This window comes from Centroberyx gerrardi, chromosome 5, assembly GCF_048128805.1.
Source record: "Centroberyx gerrardi isolate f3 chromosome 5, fCenGer3.hap1.cur.20231027, whole genome shotgun sequence".
NCBI classification, from domain to species: Eukaryota; Metazoa; Chordata; class Actinopteri; order Beryciformes; family Berycidae; genus Centroberyx; species Centroberyx gerrardi.
In genome coordinates this window covers 25,234,760-25,260,249 of record NC_136001.1, presented here as the reverse complement: position 1 = coordinate 25,260,249, position 25,490 = coordinate 25,234,760, and the positions used below count along the sequence as shown (strand labels likewise).

Here is a 25,490-nt window from a genome sequence, read left to right as displayed (position 1 = left end):
ATGCTTGCTTCAGCTTAAACCTGCAATAAGCGATTTCAGACCCTGTAACCACTCCTGACACTAACGTGTGCTATGTGGAGATTTCCGTGAGACGCAATGATATAAACAAATAGCCACACGCAGACCAGCTGTCTTGTTGTGTTCACCTCTTTCCTAATGCGTGTTGTCAAAGTCGGCCCGAGAAAAGGCGACTCGATGAAGCGAGCGAGTAAACGTAAACTTACAACTAGTAAACTTGCTACCTACCTCTTCACTTGTCATTGTGGGACATGTGACCTTCAGCGGGAGAAAAATCTGGCAAAGCGAGACTGGTAACCGGCGACATTTCTCCGTAGCTACGTTTATTTTAGCCATTAGCCTTTATGCACGGTTTGTCCTAAGGGGCTTCCGTCCAGTAGCTTTGCTGTGTGCGTTTATAAAATGTGTTGCGGTTTCTGTCACCCTCTAGTGGTCAGAAAAAATCGCTTAGTGTAGCTTTAAAAGGTTAAAAAGTTGAAATATTTTTTTTATTTACTTTACTATTTTATTTACTTTACTTTTTTATTTACTTTTTATTAGAAAGAGTTACTCTTTTAAAAGTATAGAGAATCACAATAGGGTTGCAACAAATGATTATTTTGGTTGTCGACTATTCTGTTGATTATTCTAGTGATGTAGTCGGATTAGAAGAAATGTAAACAGTAGCAATGCTTTGTCATCATTAGTTGATAGAAACTGAAACTAAGGTTATTGTTACTACTACTGGTGCACTTCAGCCACCATGCTCTGTAGGGTACAACAACATTGTTTTGTTAAGGATATGCCATAATCAAAAATATTGGCTCTAGAGTTATGTCATGCTAGGAGCACCATAGCTAATGCTGTGCTAACATAACAGATTTACACTTAAGGGTAATTTATGCTTCTGCGTCGAACCTCTGGGCGTAGCTACGGCGCAGAGGCTGCTGCTGTAGCTTACATGCACCTCTCCAAAAATGTAACTACACATAAGGCGACCCATAACAGCTCCTACCTGTATCCGGTTGATGTCGGCCGATGGTGAAGACAATGGAGCAGATCGAAGAGAGACTAGCTGAGCAGGTTTGCAAATATATTCATTTGTAGGACACCTCATCTCTGAATTATAAAGACTACCAGATGCCACTGAATTCGTGGTGAGAAAAAAATCTCAGAACATGAGTGTCAGAGAATGTAAACACCACTACTTCTTCTGTTATTATTTCCATGTTAACAAAGCACGCCACTCTCGTCTAGAATTTTGGTGGTCTATGCGCACAATCACCGACGCAGAACCATAAATGCTCACACCGCCGTAGACACCTACGCTGTAGCTATGGCAGCAATTCGACACAGAAGTATAATTTACCCTTAACTGTGAAGATGTTTTATTTTCAAATACTAAAGCAGCTCCAACAAGCCAGCCAGAGAGAGCCAGAATAAAACCGCAAGTAAGGCCATTTTGCCTTCAAAATAAAATGTTAAATTTGTCATTCGTGGTACTGAACTTCACAATCTTTAACCTTTAGGAACATTTGGATCAAAAAGCTTTGGATTAAAATGTACTTTGTCCAGATTGTACACATCATTCCAAGACCCCTTGTATGTGGTTTGTCTTTCTTTGTGTATTTTTGGTAGCCCAACATATAGCATCTTATATGCTATGAATACTGTGAAAGACAGATTTCCCCATACGTATTTTCTTTATTTTAAACTTTGTATTACACAAAAAACGTTGCAAAGTTCATCAATATGGGTTATATTTGAAATATTCTGACCAGTAGTCCTATTTTTATTCCGGCTGGCTTGACATAGGTTGAGCAAGCTTGTGGTGCTGCTGTGGTAAGCTAAGCTAAATTTGCAGTATGCATGTTATGACATTACTACTACATTCCTTGAAGTGTTCTCACAATTTGCTGTACTCTAGTCTTTGAAAATTTGAAAGCTTTCTTGAAGGCTCATCATCCTCAGAACTGCTGCTTGCATTACTGTAGCCATTTTAAAAATGCAAACAGATAGTTAGAGAGGAAGTAGGCTTGAGTGCCTGACCATAAATTGACAGTAGGAAACACTAATTGCTGCCTAATATATCTGAACATGTTGAAGTTAGAACAGAGTCTCTAGCTGAAAGTATTTAAGTAGTTAAGTAGTAGTGTTGGAGAAAATAATAAATAAATGATGGGAATAGCATGAGTATGCTAACTTTAAGCAAGCCCAGTAGTAACAAGCATACAGAAGGTGTAGCACTATGAAGTGGCGATTGTGTTGTCTCCTGCTGTGTGATCAGATGGAGCAGGAGATCTCCAGGTTCCAGCGTAAGATGACTGACCTGGAGTCAGTGCTCCACCAGAAGGATGTGGAGCTGAAGGCCTCCGAGACCCAGAGGAGCATCCTGGAGCAAGACCTTGCCACCTACATTACTGAGTGCAGCGTGAGTCACATCACCGTGTATTTGTGTGTGTGTGTGTGTGTGTGTGTGTGTGTGTGTGTGTGTCTGTGTGTCTGTGTGAGTGAGAGATTTTGTGATCTTGTCATCGGATCTCAAATCGGCAATGGGTTGAGGCTGGCAGGAGCTTTGCGTGTTCTCACATAAGTGTGTTTTTCACACATGAGATAGAGAGACACACAGGGACAGCCAAGGGAGAAAGAGACACAGGAAGAGATGGGGGGGGGAGAGAGACGGGTGTGAGAGAGGAAGAGATAGACGGAGGAAGTGGGAGAGAGAGATCCTCAGTTCTTGTCAAAGATGGATATTGATTTAGGCCAACAGAAGCTTTTTGTTTGTGTGCATATGTGTGTTTGCAGAGCTTGAAGCGAAGCTTGGAAGAGGCACGTGTGGAGGTCTCTAAAGAGGATGACAAGGCCATGCAGCTGCTGCACGATATCCGCGAACAGAGCAACAAGCTGCAGGAGATCAAGGAACAAGTACTTAACTCTTCTCTCTTCTAATGATTCTCTGTCTCCTCTTTCTCATCATGATAATATTGTCATCATGATATATTATTTTCTAAAGTGTATACAAAACAAATTCCACTTTCCACAGTGTCCTCCTTATTATACTGTCACAGGTAATAGTTGAGTTACAAAAGCAGTAGTGAGGTTATTCCCCCTCTCACAGCGTCCCTGTTACACAGACAGGGATGCCCCTCAGAGGACACCCTTCTCCTCAGTGCTCATAAAGGTCATCCCTGCAGATGGCACCCATGCAGATGGCATCCCTGCAGGGCAATCTAATGGAGCACTAAAGTGGAGGAGACTGCTTATTTCCTCAGACACCCCCCGCACAGACACATACACTATATTTACAATTTTTTGATGCAAATTTGAGCTTCAACGAACAAACAGTTTACAGCTCAACTTGGAAAGATATTTAAGTAAAAAATACACCCACGTCTTGTCAGCCTATATCACAAAATTTAGCAGTTTAATTTCTTTCGTGATCTGGAACAACTCACCCATGATTTCATCTCTTCTTGCTTAGACTACTATAACTCAGTTTTTGTCCCTCTCGTCTCCAGCTTGTACTGCCTGAGGTCGTCTGGCAGGTCCCTATTGTCTGTTTCAAAGTCTAGATGAGAGGGATGTAATGATACATTCAGCTCACGGTTTGGTTTGATGCACAATACTGGCTTCACAGTTTAGTATTGTTATTATCACAATATTTTGAACAAAATCAGAATGAAGACAATTGTGTCTGAAAAAAATCCCTTTTTATTTTCGAGGGAAAACAAATTAGTCAAGCCAAGTCAAAGTTTATTTAGTGCAATATCACACCAGGGTGTGTCAGTAGACTTTACCAAAACAAAGCAATACTAAAAGAATCAAAGAGTGACATAACAATAAATAACACAAATTAAAGTGCAGATCACAGACAGAGTGACTGCCTCAGGAGTTTAGGCTGGATAAATCTATATAATCTTTTAAATAACTTGCCTTTATGTAATGATCTTTTTGTTCCCCACAATGAAATTGGGGGGAGAACTGTAGATTGGTCTCCACTGTTCATCTGTCTGTTCATCACGAGCAATATCTCAGACATCACTGATTGAATTGTGATGAAACATGGATATAATGCATCGCACCAGTTGCATTTTCAAAAATTTTCAAAATTACACAGATTGACTCAAGGAGGGTGCTGTATCATTTGTGTGTTCGTTCATAAACATGTACGATTCTTGTATGTTTTTACATTTGTCCATGTGTCATGTGCGATGTCTCAGACACCACTGATCAGATTTTGATAAAACATGGGGGAATGATGCATCTCACCAATGCATTCTACACTGATTGGCCCAATGGGTCTCGCTATAGATGGTCTCTCTGTGATCACCATCATCAGTAGTGACGACTTTTATTAAGAAGTGAGTCTTTGTAGCATGTTGCTGATTATCTCAATAAGAGGAAGACAGGGGAGCAGAGACCAGGTCAAAAGTGGGTTGGATATTGGGATTTAATCCCCATATCAAAAAACTGAATTTGAAATTTCAAAGAATTTCTGTTATGAGAATAAACAGGAAGAACATTTCCATAGTCATTACCATATAATGGTGGCATATTGTTTTGGCATTGGGCATTCCCATAGTTTTAAATTCAGAACAGTGTAATAATCTAAAACTATGCTCCATATTGCCATCCACAATCTGGTGTCTCTGGTCTCAGGAGTACCATGCCCAGCTGGAGGAGATGCAAGTTACCATCAGGCAGCTGGAGGAGGACCTGTCGGCTGCCCGGCGCCGCAGTGACCTCTACGAGTCTGAACTTAGAGACTCCAGACAAACCAGTGAGGACCTCAAAAGGAAAGCTGTGGAATACCAGCAGAGAATCCAGAAGGTATGCTGGAACCAGAGATGTTCACAAGTCGTGTAACGCAAGAACAAGTCAATTTTCAAGTCTTTGAGCTCAAATCCAAGTCTAGTCTCAAGTCTTTGAGGGACTAGTCGGAGTCAAGTCTCAAGTCTTTGGTTAAGAGTCTACGAAAACCATAACGTAGTTATTTCTAAAAAAAAAAAATATTGATCCAGCATTGGTTGTGATACAGCAGGCATTACAAATTGTAGTCCTTAAGTCTGGTCCAATGGACTTAGCCAAATGTCATTATAAACGGCTCTGCAGTGACGTTTATATACGTCATAATCTTTTTATACAAAACATTGATGCCATTTTTTTTTACAGATGCTCATTGTTCACGTGTCACTAATATAGAGTGAAGTCTGAAGTCTACTTGTAAGTGACTCAAGTGCGAGTTGCAAACTCGTTTGCACACTGAGGAGCAAGCTGTCAGTTTCATTTGAAGATTTCATTTTGGGCTTGATAGTCATATGGAAAAAGGCACAAAAATTACAAAATTATTTGATAGAGAACAATTATTTATGTATTATTTATGTCTATGTAATACATTATTTGATAATGCATTAAATAGAATTAAAAAAACATACTCTGGCTCACAAATGAAAAGGATGAGAATGTACGGTACAGATCAGTCTCCATGATCTGCTTTGTGTTTTCAGGCTAAAGAGCAGGGCAAAGCTGAGGTGGAAGAGCTTCTTTCCAAACTTGAGAAGGTAAGGAAGGATCAGCCTATTTCTCCCTTGTCAGATCTACATGGCTTGAGCAGTAGTTATCCTAATCTGTCATGACTGAGCCCTCACTCACTGAGCCTATTTTTTTTTTTTTTAGACCAATTCTGAGCAGCAGTTGAAAATCCAAGAGCTTCAGGACAAACTCTCCAAGGTAAGTGCATTTCTGACTTCAGTTTCTGATACAACACTGACTAGGGTCTAGGGTAAAGTCTCTTAGTAGTTGGGGAAATCATCATCAAATACATAGCTACTGTCATCGTGTAATAAAAAAACCTTGCTTTTTCTATTTCCTGTTTATTTTAGAAAAAATTATTTGTACTTCACCCTCAGTCACTAACATCTTATGATGTCCCTCATCATTATCTGAAAAGTAAGCCATCGTGGCATATATATTTATCTATGTTCATTCAATTTGACTTGGCAATTTTACAATGCTTCCATAACTAATTTTATTAGCCAATTAGTTCTACCATTTCTGCAGCCTGCCTGTACTGCTCTGTTTATTCCTTGGTGTGGCCTTTAGTTATTGCTGTCTCAGTGGGTAGGGATTACCCAGTCATATCAAGAGGCTCGTCCTGGGATCCACTAACAGCCTTTGACCTCCTGACCTCCCCCAGGCAGTGAAAGCCAGCACAGAAGCCACCGAGCTGCTGCAGAACATCCGGCAGGCCAAAGAGCGGCTGGAGCGAGAGCTGGAGCGCCTGCGAGGCAAGACCGACCCCAGTGACACACTCAAACGCCGCCTGAGAGAGACAGAGGTACCAGACTCAATCTAGCTACTAAATCACACACAACTGTATGCTGGTGGGGATAATGTGCAATGGGCAATGTTGAAGAAAAGCTCACTAAAAGTTGTTTGTTATAAACTGTGAGTTTGTTGACTGTTTGTGCAATTGGAATACCCCATGGAATGGTACCTTTATACCAACTCACTCTGGAGAAATTACCTGTGTAGTCGTTCAACATGATGTGATTCTTTTTGGTGTGTGTGCCTGTGCACTCTTGTTTGTGGTCGTTGTGTGTGTGCAGGAGGGCAGGAAGACCCTAGAGAACCAGGTGAAGAGGCTGGAGATGGTGGAGCGGCGGGAGAATAAGCTGAAAGACGACATTCAGACAAAATCCCAGCAGATCCAGCAGATGGCTGAGAAGATCCTGGTGAGAGAGCTACAGATAAGGCCTGCTAATACTCTGCCCCCCCTCCTCCCCCAATATCATCCCCCCGCCCTGCCTCCTCCTCATCTGTCCTTTTCCCAGTCTGTCCTCGTCACTCCTTATCCTAGAGCACACACATTTGCACACTACACACACAATTCTCTTTAGGGAGCTCCTTGACCGCTGAGCTCTCACAAATGGCTGTGCAGTCGACTCAGAAGGCATGCCTCCCACCGGACACATAGACTGAAACATACACATTATCCTAGCTGTGTGTCAGCATGAACGGGCACCGCTACAACCGTCTTGTGGAGTCCCAGCTCTTTAAAGCAAGTTTCTTCATTATCAAGTTTTTGTATGCGTCTGGTGTTAATTAGGATTCTTTTTAGAATAGCTTTTATTCTTCTACTTGCGTGTGTGTGTGTTTGTTTGTTTGTGTTTTTTTGATAGATTGTGCTTGTTGTTGCTTGATGTTTGTTGTAAATCCAGGATGTATGCTACATTATCCTATATTCAGGGTGGTTGTTTGTGTTGTAATGGACAGGGAATACTATACTGGATGAATTTGTTGGATGCATACAGTAATTGCATTAATGTGAACACTTCGTAGTGTATATTGTTTAGACTGTTAGACTGTATATTGTTTATTGTTTTGGTTGTCATGTTAAACATATCCACTGATGTTTGTAATACCATCCCCTCCAGGAACTGGAGGAGAACCTGAGGGAAACTCAGTCAACAGCCCAGAGGATGGAAACCCACCTGGCTCAAAAGGAGAGGCTCTACGAAGACAAGATCAAGGTGGGACAGCCCCATATTGCCCAGACTGCTAGTGTCCGAGTGGAACTGCAATTAGATGAAGATTTTACATTCAACATGAGGTTGTTCTTAGGATTTTTACTGGAGTAATTCCTAGTCAGTCTAGGCATTATAAATCAAGGTGTTAGTTGCAACTCAGAGCTGTAAGTATGTTTGACAGTCAGGTTTGACAGCACAGTAATTACTGCCTCCATGCCAGCTGGTGCATTTATAAATGTCCTAATGTCTTTCTTTATCTTTATGACAAATTAAGGACCAATGCCTTGGTGTGAATTTGTCAAATCAAAGCCCATACGTGTTGCGTTGTATTGACTGGTTCTGTCTGATCAAGGTTCTTGAGGCCCAGATGAAGGAAGATCTGGCTGACAAGGAGAGCCTGGAGGTCAAACGGGCCCAGCAGGAGGAGGAGTCCAGGGAAAAGTGCAAACTAATCGGTGAACAGAAAGCAGTAAGGAAACATACAAGGCTTTTATTGTATCCACTTTGGCATTTTCCAATTAATTCACTACTGATTCTGAGAATTATAATTAGATATACATAAAGTGGACACAAAACTTGCTTTAAACCGCACTTGAGGGATTAAAAGAATTTGATGTTTTCACTGTGTACTCGCATAGGTATTTATTTTCTTATTTTATTTTATTTTTTTCCCCACATGATGCTGTGTAATTCCTGTGCTCTGAGGAGGGCTTAGTGTGTGAAAGTGATGTTTGTGATCATATGGCACCTTCTCGTTCTCCTGTGAGATTGTTCTGAGTGTTTGAAGACTAGATTCCATCACTTTTTATTTTTCTTTGTTTCCTTATACAATAATTTGTGATAAAAGGGCCAAATGTAGTGGAATTTGTAGTTGGAAGACTGATTAAATTGTAGTATACATTAAGTTGCACTATAAAGCCTGGGCTCAAGTCCTAATCTGGTTAATGTGGTAGACTTGAGGCAGTTAAGAAGCTTTAAGAGGCAGTCATCTGACATTGACAGTAGGAGATTCAGGCAACACCTTAATGGACTCTAATAGGATTTTACTGAAGTACAACATTCCGTTTCCTATAAGGAAAATGTGCTGCTGAAATTTGTGTGTGTGTGGCCATGATTCTGAGAAGGATTTGGCATCAGTCACAGGGGAATCATGCATCCTTACATCTTTGAGGCTGTTTACAGAGATGTGATTTCCACCATGTTAGTGTGTCTCTGTCTCCTTCCAGACCATTAATGCCATGGATTCCAAGATGAAGAACCTGGAGCAGCGCATTGCTGAACTGTCAGAGGCTAACAAGCTGGCCGCTAACAGCAGCATCTACACCCAGAAGAATATGTGAGTTAACTAGACCTTCTGCCCACGTCGTGCTTTCATCAATGCCCCCACCCCCACCGATTCTGCCTCCTCAAGCCTCCGACAGGTTCATTAGTGTGTACTTCTATCTTCTATCTGTAAACTGCGTATAATCTCCCAGGCAACAGAGGATCAGTTTAAGTTAAAGGACAGAGAATGCAGCTTAAGCTAAGCTCAACCAAGAAACTCACTCAAGAAATTCTTCACTCACAATCATGAACACATTTGCCAGTTGAATGTAAACGTCCTCATCTCCATTAGATCAATTAGCTGCTACCAATGAGCACAAATGTGGATTGCCCTGTACTATCTGGCTCTCATGGCTGCAGATTCCACTGCAACTCCTCTAATCTTAATTTGGCTTCCATTTCAACCTATTACCTAAATGGTTTTTTTTATGTTCATTAAACGCTATGCAACTCTAGATAACAGTTTTTTGGATGAATGCTGCTTTTGATCAAGCTAAGTAATTGGCATTTGTGTCTATATTTTTGTGTCAGGAAAGCCCAGGAGGAGATGATCTCAGAGCTGCGGCAACAGAAGTTCTACCTGGAGTCGCAGGCCGGCAAGCTAGAAGCCCAGAATGCCAAACTGGAGGAGCACCTGGAGAAGATGAGCCAGCAGGAGCAGACCAAGAGGAGTCGGCTACTGGAGCTGGAGACCAGGCTACGGGAGGTGAGGAGACGGGGGAAGGGAGAATGAGAGGTTTAAATGAGGAAGAGGCTGAAGAAATCCAACTAGCCGAATCTTGTTTATCTGAACCCCTTGGGACCAAGCTCGTTCTGCAAAATGAAATGCTGGGCACACTGAAATGTATTCTCTACCACACCTTGTTCAAAATATGAAATTTACGTGGAACACATTCTGAAATGATCTGTACAGTCTAATATTCATTTAAATGGTATATTAAGAATTGCACACATTTAACATTGTCCCCTTTTTTGCGACTGCTCCGTCACCACGGCGCCATGATTTACAAATGCCTCCCTGTGGAGGGGGAAGAGAAAGGATTTAAGTATTACATTAAAGGTAATAAAAGAAAGAAAAATTATTGTTTTGTGAATCAGTCAGCTCAGATGTTTGAGAGTCTAATGTACTGTAATGCATTCATGGAAAGTTATGGAGTTTTTAAAGTACATAATGTTTCTCCATCACTTTGAGCAATGTTTCATGAAATCCATTAGCTGTATGTGCATCCAATGCAATCCTGTGCTATAAAAGGAGGTTGTGACATAATTGAGGGCCACAATTCCCCCATTCTCCCGCTGTATGGAAGCTGTCACCCCCGGCATGCTGTCTGCTGCTGCTGCTGGTGGACAGCCTGCTGTCTGGGTGTCATATCTCCACCTCCACAAACTCTTCCCCACGAGACCTCATACACAGATTGGCACTAATTGCTGCCCTCTCTGCGCCCTCACATACAAACACACACAATGTCCCCTCACTCACACAAATATGCATTCTCAGATCAGTCGTTCCATCTCTGATATTTTCAAAAACTTGTAGAGGTACCAAATGCACCCTCATTTGGCTCAGCGTGTTTTTTTGTTTGTTTTTTTGCCTTTTTGCTGAATTTTTAGTATTGCCTAGCTGGACAGGATGTTTGTGGGCCCTTAAAATTATTGAAATTTAAGTTCTTAAAAAGTATTGACATTTTTTAAATGCCTTCAAAAGGCATTAAAGGTCTTCAAAGGTTAAGGTGGTCTAAGCTATAAATGAAGGAAACTGCAAATTTTGAATTCATAACAAGCCAATTGGCTTGATATGAACTAAGCACTAACTTTATAAACTCAGAGCAACATTTACAAAATGGAAAGTTAACAGGTGTGGGTCAAATAGATATTTTTAAACAATTCTCTGTGTTGGTTTTAATCTGCTTTGAAATTGGATGCAACAATATAGGACATCTGAATTGCCCTGATGTCTTAAAAAGCTTGGGGAGCAATCAAAACAAATGCTGAAAATTAGATGCAAATACTGCCTGTCCTAGATCTGACTGATACTGCCATATACACACAACATTCACTCTAGTCCTTTGCCCCTTGTAGATGGGCCTTGAACACGAAGAGCAGAAGCTGGAGATCAAGCGGCAGGTGTCGGAGTTGACCCTCTCCCTGCAGGAGCGCGAGTCCCAGATTAGTGGCCTACAGGCTGCGCGTCTTGCCCTGGAGAGCCAGCTGCAGCAGGCCAAGACCGAGCTGGAGGAGACGACCGCTGAGGCTGAGGAGGAGATCACCGCCCTCAGGGTGAGACAACAGAGTGCAAGCACATGCGTGCAATCGCAGACACACACACACACACGCACACACACAAATACCTATTTTCACCTACACATACATTCAGCACAAATGTATATGAATGTAGACAGTTTGTATTATACACACACTAAGAAAGATAGCTCATGTTATGTTTCACAATAACAGGCCATGCAAAACATTATGATCACCATAAATTACTGATATATTCTACTCTTCAAGCTATATTCATATAGCTACATATCTATATATATATATAGATATATATGTATATATATGTATATGTGTATATGTATATATATGTATATGTGTGTGTGTGTGTGTGTGTGTATATATATATATATATATATATATATATATATATATATATATATGTATATATATATATATATATATATATATATATATATATATATATATATATATATATATATATATGTATGTATGTATATGTAAAGCTATATTCAACTCTTTTTTATCTATGCATGTTTGCATTGGAACAAAGTACTTAAAATAACATTTGACAACAGATCATTTGCCATCAGCCAGTGTAACAGTCGTAGAGTTGGTTGCATTTTAAGAGATTTGTTCCTCCCTCTCACAGAGTCACAGGGACGAAATTCAGCGCAAATTCGACGCCCTGAGAGACAGCTGCTCAGTAAGTGCTGCCACAGCCTTTTTCTCCGCTTTCAGCAGCAGGACAGTTTCACACACAGTAGTTTCACAAGACATTTTGCATGTATGGGAATTAATTTGTGAGTCCAGATACCATGCTAATGCAACAAAAGAGTCAATTGAATCCAGTCTTTGCCATGGAAACACAGCGTGCTTACTTGATCCTCACCCAGCTGGATGGCTCGCTGTTTACGCTGTCCTGTGGCGTGGCATGGCTGTTGTTGAGTCTGCTGCACTGTTGACCCCTCTGTGGCAGCTTGCCTTGGTGCCTTCTGCTACCAAGACAGATTAGCCACACATGAAAGTCACTGTTCAGACAAGCTCATCTGGCCTGCTTCATGGCCTGGGGTTACACAGGGTCATCATACTCTGTTCGTAGACTACTGTGATACTGGTCAACTTTGACCTTTTTGGCATCATGCCATGGTTGTAGTGTCATCAACTAGAACCTGTAAGAATGCTGATTTGACATTTGACTTTGTGTAAATGAAACAGCCTTTTTCTAACTGCCAATAAAATGTCTGATAATGACAAGATTTTGGAAGCAAAACATCAACATCAGTGTTCACATTTACCAGTGTCATTGTAAAGCTGTAAATTAAAATCAACTGAGCTGTGTTATTACTGGAAGGATTCTTTTCCCCAGGCTTTGTGACCAGAGCCTAACAATATCTTTTTACTTCCATTAGCAAGGCTAACACCTCTACCTGTGTGTACTGCCTTAGGTGATCACAGACTTGGAGGAGCAACTTACACAGCTGAGTCAGGAGAATGCTGAGTTGAACCGCCAGAACTTCTACCTGTCCAAGCAGCTTGACGAGGCGTCAGATGAGAGCGAGGACCGGCTGCAGCTCAGCCAGGAAGTGGATCGCCTGAGGAGGGAGGTGGCCGACCGTGAGATGCACCTCAACAACCAGAAACAGGTAGCACATTGAACTCAAGACACTAGAAAAGCACACACACACATACACACCTTCACAAATATTTAAAAGCACTTGGACATAGACAACTGCCTTCCACACAGACTAGTAGATATAATGTATAAATTTATTCAATCTGATACATTTCTGCTATCCTCCATGTTCCAATGTTCCAGACTGAACTACAGAAAAAACGATGAACGGCACGCTGATCCTTTTTTTTTGCCTCATAATATTGAGACCCTGTGCTGTCACTGAAAATGCAGTAGAGACAACTGTCAGGTCGTTTCACCAAAAACAGTAACACACTATAGAAGAGTGCTCATCTTCAGTCTTCTTTTTGTGTTGATCCACCCAGAATATTGAGACGCTGAAGACCACATGCAGCATGCTGGAGGAGCAGGTGGTGGAGCTGGAGTCTCTGAATGACGAGCTGCTTGAGAAAGAGAGGCAGTGGGAGGCCTGGAGAGGAGCCCTGGAGGACGAGAAAAGCCAAGCCGAGAGACGCACCAGGGATCTGCAGAGATTGCTGGACAATGAGAAGCAGAATAGGTAACATACAGACATGCACACACTTAAATTTACATTCCCAGACATTACAGTACATAGAGAATGACAGAGATGTCAATCCACAGACAGGTTAAAATGTTATTATAAGACTTCTTGTGGTGCCATGCATAGGTTGAGGGCAGACCAGCGCAGTACTGAGTCCCGCCAGGCAGTGGAACTGGCGGTCAAAGAGCACAAGGCTGAGATAGTGGCCTTGCAGCAGGCCCTGAAGGAGCAGAGACTGAAGGCTGAAAGTCTGTCCGATACGGTGAGTCACACGTGTTTCTCTGTCTGTCACTCATTCTAACTGTAACCCCAACTTCAGCCCTCTAAGTGAAAGGTCTGGCCATGTCACAATCAATCAAGTATTTGCTTTAATTCTTAATAAGACAAATCAATACTGTGATCATGACTGAAAGATTAAACTTTCAGCTAAAACGTTTTAACAAGCACAAGTCTTTGCACAGCTCAATGATCTGGAAAAGAAGCACGCCATGCTGGAGATGAACGCTCGCAGCTTACAGCAGAAACTGGAGACGGAGAGAGAGCTGAAACAGAGGCTGATGGATGAGGTACAAAGTGAAATACGACCACATACAGTACATTCATTTCATTTTGTGTAGCATTTATTTAATGGACCTACCTCTGTTGAATAAGGTTGCTTTCAACTCGCTCATTCAATAAGAACAGATTCAGTGTGCGAAAAGGAAACCAAGAAGACCATTTTTAGCCAGTTCTTAAGTAAATGTACTTGACATACTTTTAGAAAACTATTATGGTCTGTTCTGGTCTGTTTTGGACACTGATGATTTCTACACCTCTCCTCTTGATGATAATTATATTTGCGACCATTCTGTCAGTGAAATGTGGCGCATTTTAAATATTCTGGATTTCCCATTAAAATATATGTGTGCGCTGGTGTTCCCACAGCAAGGGAAGCTGCAGCAGCAGATGGACCTCCAGAAGAGCCACATCTTCCGTCTGACCCAAGGCCTGCAGGATGCGCTGGATCAGACCGACATGCTCAAGACTGAGAGGACTGATCTGGAGTACCAGCTGGAGAATATACAGGTAGACAATGCAATACCATTACAATATGATGAAATACACTCTCCTCTAGGAGAGAAACAGAGCCCTAACTAAAAATTAGAATACTTCTACTGATGTTGGCAAGCACTCTTATCATAACTAGGAATCTCAGCGGGAACCATCGGATATAATAATCTTAAGTCATGTGATCTCAAAGGGAGTTATTTTAAAAGTTCTCTTAAGAAGTGACTGTTTCTCTGAGGCTCTGTTTCCGTTCCTACAGGCTGTGTACTCCCATGAGAAGGTGAAGATGGAGGGGACCATCTCCCAGCAGACCAAACTCATTGACTTCCTCCAGGCCAAAATGGATCAGCCCACCAAGAAAAAGAAGGTATGAGAAATAATAATAATAATAATTAACATAATAACTGTAAGCCATTTTAGATTAATAATCAACCATTACCAAATGTTTTGCATATGTTGCTTTTAAGTATAATCTTGGTAACTTCAACAATACATCTTTGTAAATGGATTCAGTACCGTTCCCTCTCTGTGAACAGGGTATATTCGGGCGGCGGCGGGAGGACGTGGGGACGACAACTAACGGGGCACTGGTTCCCCAGGCCCAGCCGGCAGTGCCCATGCAGTACAGTGACATGAAGCTAGCACTGGAGAAGGAGCGCTCACGCTGCTCTGAGCTAGAGGAGGCCCTGCAGAAGATGAGGATAGAGCTACGATCCCTCAGAGAAGAGGGTAGGTCTTAGTCCGTAGCCATGTTATTTTTTTTATGTAGTGTGTGTGGACTCCAGGGAGAATTGCTGACTGGTATCAAATAATTGGGCAGCACGGTGGCACAGGGGGACTGTCCCTCAACTGGAAATCCCTGGGTTTAAGATCCCTCAGCAGCAAGTGTCCAAGTGTCCTTCAACCAAGACAATAAATCCCCATCAGCTCCAGGGATGCAGTTCTGTAACTGACCTGATTCTGATCTCCCTGTGGCACGGGGCAAATTAAAAGATCATTCCTACTTCTGGGGTCAAGAGAGTATCACAAAACTAGAATCCTTTAAATAACTCAACCTCTTATTACGGACTGTATCATATGACACTATTTTGACCAGATTCTTCCTCGACACTTCCATTATGACTGTATCACACGAATGTAGATGATGAAGCAAAAATCCCTTATCATAATTTTTTCATTGAAGCTTTCTTGGAACATCACAGTTTGGAGTCTGAGATGGCAACTTGGAAGCTCAATCGGCTCAAGAAATCTTGTTATGTGCCTCCAACCGTATCCATTTGTCAGCTGGGCAGGAGTTAATGTGGCAGCATCTTGCTCTGTTGCTTACACCTGTCGAGTCCTATGAGATTCATTTCCAAGTCTATTGATTTATCAGTAACCGAGCAGATTATTTCCAACTTTATAACCACCATTGAGCTAACATTAAGATGTTTTATTTGGGGGTACAGCGGCTCATTTCAAAGCCCAGGATTACGTGGCGCCGTCCACACCGGCCCAGGCCCGCCAACAGATCCTCATGTCGGCCATTGTCAAATCCCCGGAGCATCAGCCCAACCCCAGCAGTCTGCTCAACCCCTCAACCCGCTGCAAGGAGACCTCCACACCAGAAGGTGAGTCTCTCTCTCACACACACACACACACACACACACACACACACACACACACACACACACACACTGGCAGATAGACAAACACACAGGTGGACATTTGCTATGCCTGCAGAACACTTAACGGACAACTCATCAACCTGAATTTGAACCACTGTTGAAGCTGTAGTGGTGCCCCCACAGGATAGTTAGCCCTCCTGATATCATTGCTAAGCCAAATGACCTCCCGCTCAACTTATTTTCTCTATATGGTGTGTCTGTACTTTTCTGCCCTCTTGCCTGATTATCCAAGGCCTTTTGCTTTCACCTAGCTATTGTTAGACTGCGTTCTCCTTTCTCTCTCTTTCCTTTTGCTCCTCACAGAAAAGAGGAGGGTCACCTTTGAAAGTAAGTTAGCAGTCTTCCACTTGTTTACTCCACAGTGTGGCTCCATTTTCCATGCTCATCTACATTCATTGTCATGCACACACACACACACACACACACACACATCCACATCTCATATGCCTGTCTTGTCCTCCTGCTGTCAGATTAACAGTTCAGATTTATGAGGCAGTAACTTGACCACACAAGAGTTAATTCCTCCAGGGCCAAGTGTCTGGGACAAGGTGTTCTCTACTCTGTCCTTACTGCCCCTTACCTGAGGTCCTGATTTAGATAACATATAATAGGCTGGTCAGTTTTTACATTTTAATGCAACCCATTGTCATCGGCATAATCCCACTCACTCCAGAAGGTATTTTCAGATTCTGTATTTTAGGATTCTTTAATACTGATATGCCTAATACTTGCAATAGAAAATAATTCATTCACCATTCAGTTTGCCCGATGTTGCTTGACAAAAGTGAACCATATTGAATTGTTGGTGACTTCTGAAATAATTAAGTCCATAACAATAAAATATTAGTGTCATATCTGCCCTCTTTGCATTCAGTAACTCTTCTCCCTGCCCACTTCTCCTTCCTTGTTTGTGTTGCAGAGTTTGGTCGTCGTGTGAAGGAGAGGATGCACCACAACATCCCCCATCGTTTCACCGTGGGCCTCAACATGAGGGCTGCCAAGTGTGCCGTCTGCCTGGACACTGTACATTTTGGACGGCAGGCCGCAACCTGCCTAGGTCTGTATCCTGCTCTGCAGCTGGACATATATACAGAGATTTTTCAAAGCAGGTGATAAGGACAAATTATTGGCCAGCCCTAAAAATTATACCAAGTATACAAAAAGTTCTTATAGCAGAGCCAGCACATTAATCTCCCAAGTGTGGAAATGTGGATTTGTCTTGGTTTGGCTATAGCTGAAATTCTACTATTCTACTCTCATACTATTGTGAGTCCTGAAAGTCAATAAAAATATTTCAGTGTATGATCGTGATACATCCCCGAAGCACACTCAGCAATGCCAAAGTAGTGTTGAAATTAGTTTGTGTAATTCAATCCTTTTAGCCAGCACTTTAGCCTACACACCCAACATTTTGACAGAAGTCAAGCTTGTGCTAGAATGCCATGGCGTGCATGTGCATACACATTGGGAGTACCATCAAATCCTTACTGCTGTATTCTTTTGCTGTCTTTTCTTGGGGTGAAATCTGAGAATCTGTTGGAAGATCTCTTAACACTATAACACTGACTTGCTGATTACTGAGAACACGCAAAGGAAGTTTAATCAAACCCTGCTCAGCATTTTTTCACCACCCTCTCTTTGTCTTATTGTAGAGTGCCACACCCTGTGTCACCCCAAATGCTCGCCATGTCTTCCGGCTACCTGCGGCCTGCCAGCTGAGTATGCCACTCACTTCTCGGAGGCTCTGTGCCGGGACAAGGCAAACTCCCCTGCCCTGCAGGTAAAAGAGGCCAGTGGGCATGTTCGCCTGGAGGGATGGATGAAGCAGCCTAGGTAACTAATTTAGTGCCACACTAATTACTGTAATGACCATATGCAACATGTTGTGTACACAGCATTGAAACTGGTGTGTGTCTGTGTGTCTGTGTGTCTGTGTGTGTGTGTGTGTGTGTGTGTGTGTTCATGCAGGAATGGCAAGCGTGGCCAGCAGGGTTGGGAGAGGAAATATGTGGTGCTGGATGGAACCAAGGTCTCCATATATGACACTGAGCCCAGAGAAGGTCAGTACTTCCACGCTCCGTTGGTAGCAGAAACATTTTAAATGGGTCATTTTAAATGCAGCCATTAAAAGGAAAATGGCCTATCCATACCTGAATGAGACATAGTTTTTGTAAAACAAAGTTAATTTGAGTGTGTATTCTAATGCGTTGACCAATGTATGGTAGCAATGAACAATAAAAAGTATTGTGTGGTATTTTTCCTCCAGACTGTATGAAGGCTGAGGAGGAATTTGAGCTGTGTCTGCCCGATGGAGAGGTGACCGTTCACGGAGCTGTAGGAATCTCTGAGCTCATCAACACTGCCAAGTCAGGTACTGGATCAATACTGCCTAATCCTACTGTATCTCTTCTTGTTGTAGGATAAGTGTATCCATCTTCTCCCCAGATTTCAAATTGGATCCACATGTCCCGTCTACGCTTTTAAACCCAAAATACAACAAAATGTTGACAATTCAGCTTAGCACCGAAATTGGGCTGTTAGCAGGATAAACTACCAATCCATCCCTCTGTTTGTGTGTGTCTGCATGTTTATGTATCTGGGTATGTGTGTGTGTGTGTGTGTATGTGTGTGTGTGTGTGTGCGCAGACATCCCATATGTGCTGAAGCTGGAGTCCCATCCTCACACCACCTGTTGGCCAGGCCAGTCCCTCTACTTTATGGCTCCCAGCTTCCCAGACAAGCAGCGCTGGGTGGCTGTACTGGAGTCTGTGGTGGCCGGCAGCCGCGGCTCTAAGGACAAAGTGGATGCTGATGCTGTGAGTATAGTGTTTGTGTGTTTGTCTATCCCGGTTGGGTTATTAATTTGAGTTTGCTTTAGCTTTACTGGAGTGTAACATGGACAGCCCAGTGTCTCCTTTATACCAGACAAGCTCATTAAGTGTGTCCATTTCAAATAGTAACTTTGAAAATGAGGTCAAATGTAATATAAAAATGAAATTTCCCCATTAAACGAATAGTCAGCTAGTGCCTTCACTTCTTTTTCCCCCCCTCCTTCTTTGTCTCTCTCTCTCTATGCATGTTCTCAACATCCACGTCTTGTATCTGTGTTGTCATTGTCTTTTTGACGTGATTATACTGTGTGTGTATTTCCATTCAATGGGGTTGTGTGGATCATATTATAGGCAGGTGTTGCTAAAAGACAGAAGAACCTATCCCCTCTGGTTCAGGTACAGTAACTAGCTGCACGAACGCTTGTGCTTCAGTCGGCCGACTGACTGAGCATGCAGTAGCTGTACACATCTACACATACAATACTGACACTGTACAACAGAGATCAACACGGCCTCAGGCTGAGTCAGTTACATTTTATGCAAACAGTTACCCTGTGAAAAACAGCCGCATTCAGTGGTCAAATACACACCTCAAGTATACACACACAGAATCGTACATAATGCATGGATGTGAGTAGGCACTGCTGCGCACCTTTGGCCCGGTGTCATATGCTGTGTCATGCATGCTTCTCCAAAAGCCATGTGCTGCTTTAGCCCCCTTCACTGAAACACAGACACATGTACACACTGCTCTAGAATACCAACCTGAGCATTACTTCACTCTGCAGGCTTCTGCTCTTGGTGTTTTGTGTTTATTGCTGCCACAGATGCAATCTGTCATCTCTTATATTCTGTGGTATATGACCCTTGGAAATGGTATTACATTTTCACTGATATGTATGTCTGTTTCTGAAATGTATTACTGCTAGCTAGGTTTTACTGTTTTACTTAAAGCTACAATATGCAACTTTTTGCCTTGAGGCAAAGAGTGTATTGTTAGTCCCGCCCTCCTCCCCCTCAGTTGGTCAAGTTCACGCCCCAACTCTTGTCACTCATCTGAGCTGTGATCCATAAAGCCACTTCAGGCATTGAAGAAGCAGATGTGAAGGAGGCAATCTGCAATTAAAAAAAACAAAACAAAACACTGCCAATGTTCACCCATGTTTTTGAATGGATCTTGTCTGCCACACGTTTAGCTTTGCTGTTCTGTTTCTTACTGCTTTCTGCGATTGTTGTTGCTGTGACTTCCCTGCGCTTCCTGTCAGCGCTCACAGAACATGTTGTATGCCCAAAAACGTCCCGAACATTTCTGGCAAACAGAGGATTTAGGCATGTACACACAGGGTCACAGACAGACACAGACTGATAATATACAATATATCCATTTTTTAATTGTTATTTTAACAAAAAGTTGCATTTTGTAGCTTTAAGGACTAAATGACGGAAATTAAACCTGGCACTGAGTTGGCAAAGCATTTGTGACAGGTTCATCCATTGTGTTTCTTTAGTGAAATGGAAAACAGCCCAAAAAGTGTGACAGTTTCTAGTTTTTAGGATGATGTTGCTCTTTGATAATTAGATGTCTTAAAAGTTGTCTTTTATTGTGTTGTCTTTGGAAGAAAGAAAACCCTTAGTTGACGTGAATTCATGTTAGAACTATTGAAGCGTGGATTCAGATTGTAAAAGCTCTCTGGCTGTCATCCATGCTGGGTAAGCCTTGTTTTGGTCTAAAATGTTTGATCTGAAGATGAAGATGGCTAACCTTCCCCTTCTCCTGCTCCGTCCCTCTCTCTCCCTGATTTCTTGTCCTGATAGAAACTGCTGGGCAACTCTCTGCTGAAGTTGGAGGGTGATGACCGTTTGGACATCAACTGCACTCTGCCTCTCACTGACCAGGTACCGGGACATAGACCTGTAGTATGATGAATAATCCATATTCATTTAAGACAGGCTTTGATGGTCTCTTTGGCTATTGCAAGGAACAAACCTGTGTCCTTCTAGTTACGGGACGGTCTCTCTAACTACCCGGCCACCCTGCTGCATGTTTTGCATGGTAAGTTCTTACGATCCTAAGAATCCTTCTCTTTCTGCCTAGATCGTGTTGGTTGGCTCTGAGGAGGGTTTGTACGCTCTCAACGTCATAAAGAACTCTCTGACCCACATCCCTGGCCTGGCCTCCGTTTTCCAGATCCAGATCCTGAAGGAGCTTGACAAGCTGCTGATGATCACTGGTCAGTACATGATGTTAAATGGAGCCCATTTTACTTTCTTGCTCTTTTGTCACAATTCAGTCATTTTATTCTGATAAATCAATGAAAGCTAGTTTACAGAATTCTGTCTTTCACATATTAATGCAACACCTTACTCAGTAAGGTGCTCTTTATGTCTCAGTACAGTATGTCTCAATACCAGATCATTTAACTCTGCAACAACACTAGGTAAACTCTGAAGCTCAGAGGGTTTTCTCCCTTAAAATATGTTTACCTTATACATTTCTCCCTGGCTCATTACCTACAGTAACACGTCTCTGCAATACATGATCATTCTAGGGACACAGGAGTGTTTATGTCAATGTGGACATTGATCATTACATTCCTTACTATTGGCTGCGTCTAATGTTGGTAAATCAAGCTTATTCTGCTGTTGCTCTTATTATAAGTCACTTTGGATAAGAGCATCAGATAATGCTAAAATATAAGGTCATGTTATGGCTCAGTCTTTTAGATACTCTTATCTGGTAATGACCACACGTGTAACTCTGGTCATTACCAGGTGTTAAGTATAGATTGCTTTTGTCTGTGATTATACACAGTTTGTGTGTTTGATGTGTCATCCAGGAGAGGAGAGGGCACTCTGTCTGGTGGAAATCAAGAAGGTGAAACAGTCTTTGTCTCAGTCCCACCTCCCGGCTCAGCCTGAGCTCAACCCCTTCATCTTTGAGACAGTCAAGGGATGCCACCTCTTCTCCTCTGGAAAGGTGAATTAGATTATTGTTGCTTATACAGAGCCAACCCATTCTGGTTAGACTGTTATTAGAGTTGACATGCTGAACCTCACAGCATGGGGTAGCAGTGCCGCCTGATGGCAAATCTTTGCTGTTGTCCTGATTTTAGAGTTCTTCTCTTACAGATTGATAATGGGACCTGTATCTGTGCTGCCATGCCCAATAAGATTACAATTCTGCGCCACAATGAAAGCCTCAACAAGTTCTGCATCAGAAAGGTGAGTGGGCTCTGTTGGCTTTAAGAGAGGCTAGATAACCAGATAGCACCATGAAGGCCATGCAATGTTTGTGGAAACATAGATGGGCAGTATTGCCGCCAAAAGGGATGGGGGTTTCTAAATACAATGGAAATTTATGTGAGTAGCATAGTAGGCTACAAGGAACAGAAGTTAGTATAATTAAAAAATACTTTTGTTTGTACTTTAAATGTTATAAGATTTGCCCCATGTATTGTACATCATAGCCTTTAAAACATGATTCCCAACAGACCTTGAATAAGTGGCACTATTCCTGTTGTATTTGTATTTGCAGGAGATTGAGACGTCAGAACCGTGCAGCTGTATCCACTTCACCGGCTACAGCATCATTATCGGCACCAACAAGTTCTATGAGATTGAGATGAAGCAGTATGTGCTGGAGGGTAGGTCGCCCACTACTGTGATTTATTAGTGGTAGGCACTGATTTAGAAATCCTGCATCGATATAATGTTTTTTTAAATAATATTCCTTGTCAACCAGATGGTGTTCTGAGCAAGTCTACGTAAGTGTGATTCTATCACTGTGAGGTTTCGACATTCAGATTGGTGCAAGCTGACTAACTGATATGAGTTCCTTCCACAGAGTTCTTGGATAAAAACGACGTGACGCTAGCTTCAGCTGTGTTTGCCGCATCCTCCCACAGCTTCCCCATCTCCATCATCCAGGTCACCACGGCGCCTCAGAAGGACGAATACCTGCTCTGTTTCCATGGTTAGACATTTTCTCTGTGTGTGTGTGTGTGAGAGGGTACACGTGTGTGTTGTGTACACAGGTGAGCATGTCAACACGTGCCAATAAATGTGCCAAAATGTATATGTAACATGCAGTGCTTATTCTATAATCAAGGATTTATACATATATATATCGAAATTCAATATATCGCAATACAAAAATGTGACAATACGTATTGTGGGGCAGAAAAATAAATCGCAATATAAGCTCCATTTTATTCCGCTGTAGTAATCACAAATGAGATGGCTTGCCCATCACAATTTTACTAGTCCAAATTATATATATATGTATATATATATATGTGTATTATATTCTGACATCTTAATTGTGTTTGTTATAGTCATCTACCAATAAGAATTTTTGGATATTAACTAAAACTTTTATTTGTAGAATTTGGTGTGTTTGTGGATGCGTATGGCCGCAGGAGTAGAAGCGACGATATCAAATGGAGTCGTCTGCCTCTCTCATTTGGTTAGTGAAAACCAGTATTTTGTTAATCTCATTTTCAGAGTCTGATGTTTTTTCTCTACACTGTAATGCTCAATATGTGGCAGAAAGTTAAGTGTTTTTTGGCATCTCAGCCTATAGAGAACCGTACCTGTTTGTGACCTACTTCAACTCTCTGGACGTGATTGAGATCCAGGGACATGCTGCTCTTGGGTAAGACTGCCTACTGCTCCTTTTACAGTACCAGTGCATCACTTAGGGTTCAAACTCATAGCAAGGAACTGTAGATATTGTTTGTTTTATTTTAGTTTATAATATAAGTTTGTAGACTTTGATTCCAGAATTATTCATTACATACTGTGAAGTTATTACAATTCATTTGTTTCCCATTACTTCCTGGGCTCAACAGACGCCTCTACATGACTTTCAGCCGATGCTGTTAGAAGAAAACAGTGTCTTGAGTTGTTTTTCTTCTCTGTTTCCAGGCCTCACTCATATGCCCACCTGGACATCCCGAACCCACGCTACCTGGGCCCAGCCATCTCCTCTGGGGCCATCTACCTGGCCTCTTCCTACCAGAACAAACTGCGGGTCATCTGCTGCAAGGGCAACCTGGCCCAGAGCCAAGAGGCTGGGGGAGACTTGCAGCGCAACGGGTCCGGGCGCAGGTGAGGACATACACAAAGACTGTGAAACATGCCGCTGCCCACACTAACTTGCTCAGACTCTCTTGGTATTTTACACGATTATTTTGGTGACATTTTTAATCCACTACAAGCCCTCTCCTCTGTCTTGCTGTCTCTGTCAAGAGTCCCCATACATTTAGTGCTATCATACATTTCTGAAGACAGTACGTATAGCAAATCCTGTATATTCTGTGTTCTGTGTCACTGCACCCTTGAGTTCTATTCTAGTCACTATTCTCAACTAAGTGATTTCCCAGCACATAGCACTCCCTTATCCCATCTACACAGGTGTTATTAAAGGGTCACTGGGACTAGCCGGCACTGCAGGGCACAGGTTGGCATCCACAGGTGGTGAGTGTGAGACTGTGGCCTTTAGTGTTATCTATCCTGTGGTTGAATACCAGAGGAGTAACACCTACATTTTGTTCTTTGCAGGAGGAAGAGTTCATTTTTTATCTGTAACAAAGCCTAAGAAAGGTTTGATGTTTTTAATTCAAATTACTTTTTAAAATGCCTCCTGTCAAATGTAGAAAGGAATTTGTTGAATAAAGACTTGTCTTCCTCCTTTTATGTTCTGAGACATACACACACAACTGAGCCTTATTTTACTCACTTTGCTGACTTTGGAAGCCACTCAAAAAATTGTTCTCCAGTTGTTTTTGTTGTCAGCCATTAACTCAATTCTAATTCAGAAAACCGAGTATAGTTGAGTTTCATCTACTGTCATTGTGAATAGTAGCGAGCTACAGCTTGTTAAATGAGCTTAGCCTGACAGTGAGCCCATCCTCCTCATCACAGCCCTTGACAGAGCCTGGAGTCCCGCAGCCCGAGCAAAGCCCATGACCCAAGACAAAACCCCTTTCCTCTGACCAATGATCCCTTCCCGTCCTTATGCCACGGTCTCCTCCCCCATAGCCCTAACAAGCGCGGGCCTCCTTCCTACAATGAGCACATCTCTAAGAGGCTGGCAGCCAGTCCCGTAGTCCACGGAGATCCCGGCACGCCTCACCGCTACCGAGAGGCCCGCACCGAGTTCCGGCGCGACAAGTCCCCCAGCCGTCCGATGGAGAGAGAGAAGTCTCCCGGCAGGATGCTGGAGGGCCGTATAGTGGGGTCTCCTGGCAGGGCCATGGCAGACCCCCGGTTAGAGCGATCCCCAGGCAGGGCCATGGCAGACCCCCGAATGGACCGCTCGCCCGGCCGGCTGATGGACGTACGCAGGGAGAGGTCCCCCGGACGCTTCGAGGAGCGCCAGAGGCTCCATACTGGCTCTGGACGCACGCCCATCAACCCTGTTAACAAGGTCTGTTAACATTCTTTTCTTTCTTTTTTTTATAGGTTACACTTTGTAAGATTTTAAATAGGTTACACTTTGTAGGATTTTATGTCTGCTCTGCAGTTGTTCTCTACACTGCTGATGCACTACTGTTTATACTCTGATTAATGATGGTAATGAAACCCATGTTCCTGAATTATTACTGTTGTCTGTTTCCCATTTTCATTTTTGCTTATTTAACATTCATCAGCAGTCCT

The 25,490-nt window shown here is 42.5% G+C and overlaps 1 protein-coding gene across 1 annotated transcript in view; it reads left to right on the top strand.

Moving 5' to 3' along the window:
• The window catches only part of cita (citron rho-interacting serine/threonine kinase a), a 39,414-nt gene that overhangs the window by 11,694 nt on the left and 2,230 nt on the right, over nucleotides 1-25,490 (top strand). Inside the window, exons 12-48 of the mRNA XM_071894432.2 lie at nucleotides 2,285-2,428; nucleotides 2,803-2,922; nucleotides 4,657-4,827; nucleotides 5,505-5,558; nucleotides 5,674-5,727; nucleotides 6,194-6,334; nucleotides 6,606-6,731; nucleotides 7,434-7,529; nucleotides 7,879-7,995; nucleotides 8,753-8,862; nucleotides 9,381-9,555; nucleotides 10,929-11,126; nucleotides 11,740-11,793; nucleotides 12,536-12,733; nucleotides 13,089-13,282; nucleotides 13,412-13,547; nucleotides 13,747-13,851; nucleotides 14,210-14,350; nucleotides 14,592-14,699; nucleotides 14,869-15,061; nucleotides 15,781-15,942; nucleotides 16,919-17,056; nucleotides 17,652-17,832; nucleotides 17,968-18,082; nucleotides 18,283-18,370; nucleotides 18,646-18,815; nucleotides 20,646-20,726; nucleotides 20,926-21,061; nucleotides 21,668-21,807; nucleotides 21,960-22,052; nucleotides 22,366-22,474; nucleotides 22,675-22,803; nucleotides 23,215-23,295; nucleotides 23,406-23,484; nucleotides 23,757-23,939; nucleotides 24,873-25,051; nucleotides 25,166-25,260. Coding sequence (XP_071750533.1) covers nucleotides 2,285-2,428; nucleotides 2,803-2,922; nucleotides 4,657-4,827; nucleotides 5,505-5,558; nucleotides 5,674-5,727; nucleotides 6,194-6,334; nucleotides 6,606-6,731; nucleotides 7,434-7,529; nucleotides 7,879-7,995; nucleotides 8,753-8,862; nucleotides 9,381-9,555; nucleotides 10,929-11,126; nucleotides 11,740-11,793; nucleotides 12,536-12,733; nucleotides 13,089-13,282; nucleotides 13,412-13,547; nucleotides 13,747-13,851; nucleotides 14,210-14,350; nucleotides 14,592-14,699; nucleotides 14,869-15,061; nucleotides 15,781-15,942; nucleotides 16,919-17,056; nucleotides 17,652-17,832; nucleotides 17,968-18,082; nucleotides 18,283-18,370; nucleotides 18,646-18,815; nucleotides 20,646-20,726; nucleotides 20,926-21,061; nucleotides 21,668-21,807; nucleotides 21,960-22,052; nucleotides 22,366-22,474; nucleotides 22,675-22,803; nucleotides 23,215-23,295; nucleotides 23,406-23,484; nucleotides 23,757-23,939; nucleotides 24,873-25,051; nucleotides 25,166-25,260 — 4,794 coding nt within the window. The remainder of the gene's footprint in view (nucleotides 1-2,284; nucleotides 2,429-2,802; nucleotides 2,923-4,656; nucleotides 4,828-5,504; nucleotides 5,559-5,673; nucleotides 5,728-6,193; nucleotides 6,335-6,605; nucleotides 6,732-7,433; nucleotides 7,530-7,878; nucleotides 7,996-8,752; nucleotides 8,863-9,380; nucleotides 9,556-10,928; nucleotides 11,127-11,739; nucleotides 11,794-12,535; nucleotides 12,734-13,088; nucleotides 13,283-13,411; nucleotides 13,548-13,746; nucleotides 13,852-14,209; nucleotides 14,351-14,591; nucleotides 14,700-14,868; nucleotides 15,062-15,780; nucleotides 15,943-16,918; nucleotides 17,057-17,651; nucleotides 17,833-17,967; nucleotides 18,083-18,282; nucleotides 18,371-18,645; nucleotides 18,816-20,645; nucleotides 20,727-20,925; nucleotides 21,062-21,667; nucleotides 21,808-21,959; nucleotides 22,053-22,365; nucleotides 22,475-22,674; nucleotides 22,804-23,214; nucleotides 23,296-23,405; nucleotides 23,485-23,756; nucleotides 23,940-24,872; nucleotides 25,052-25,165; nucleotides 25,261-25,490) is intronic.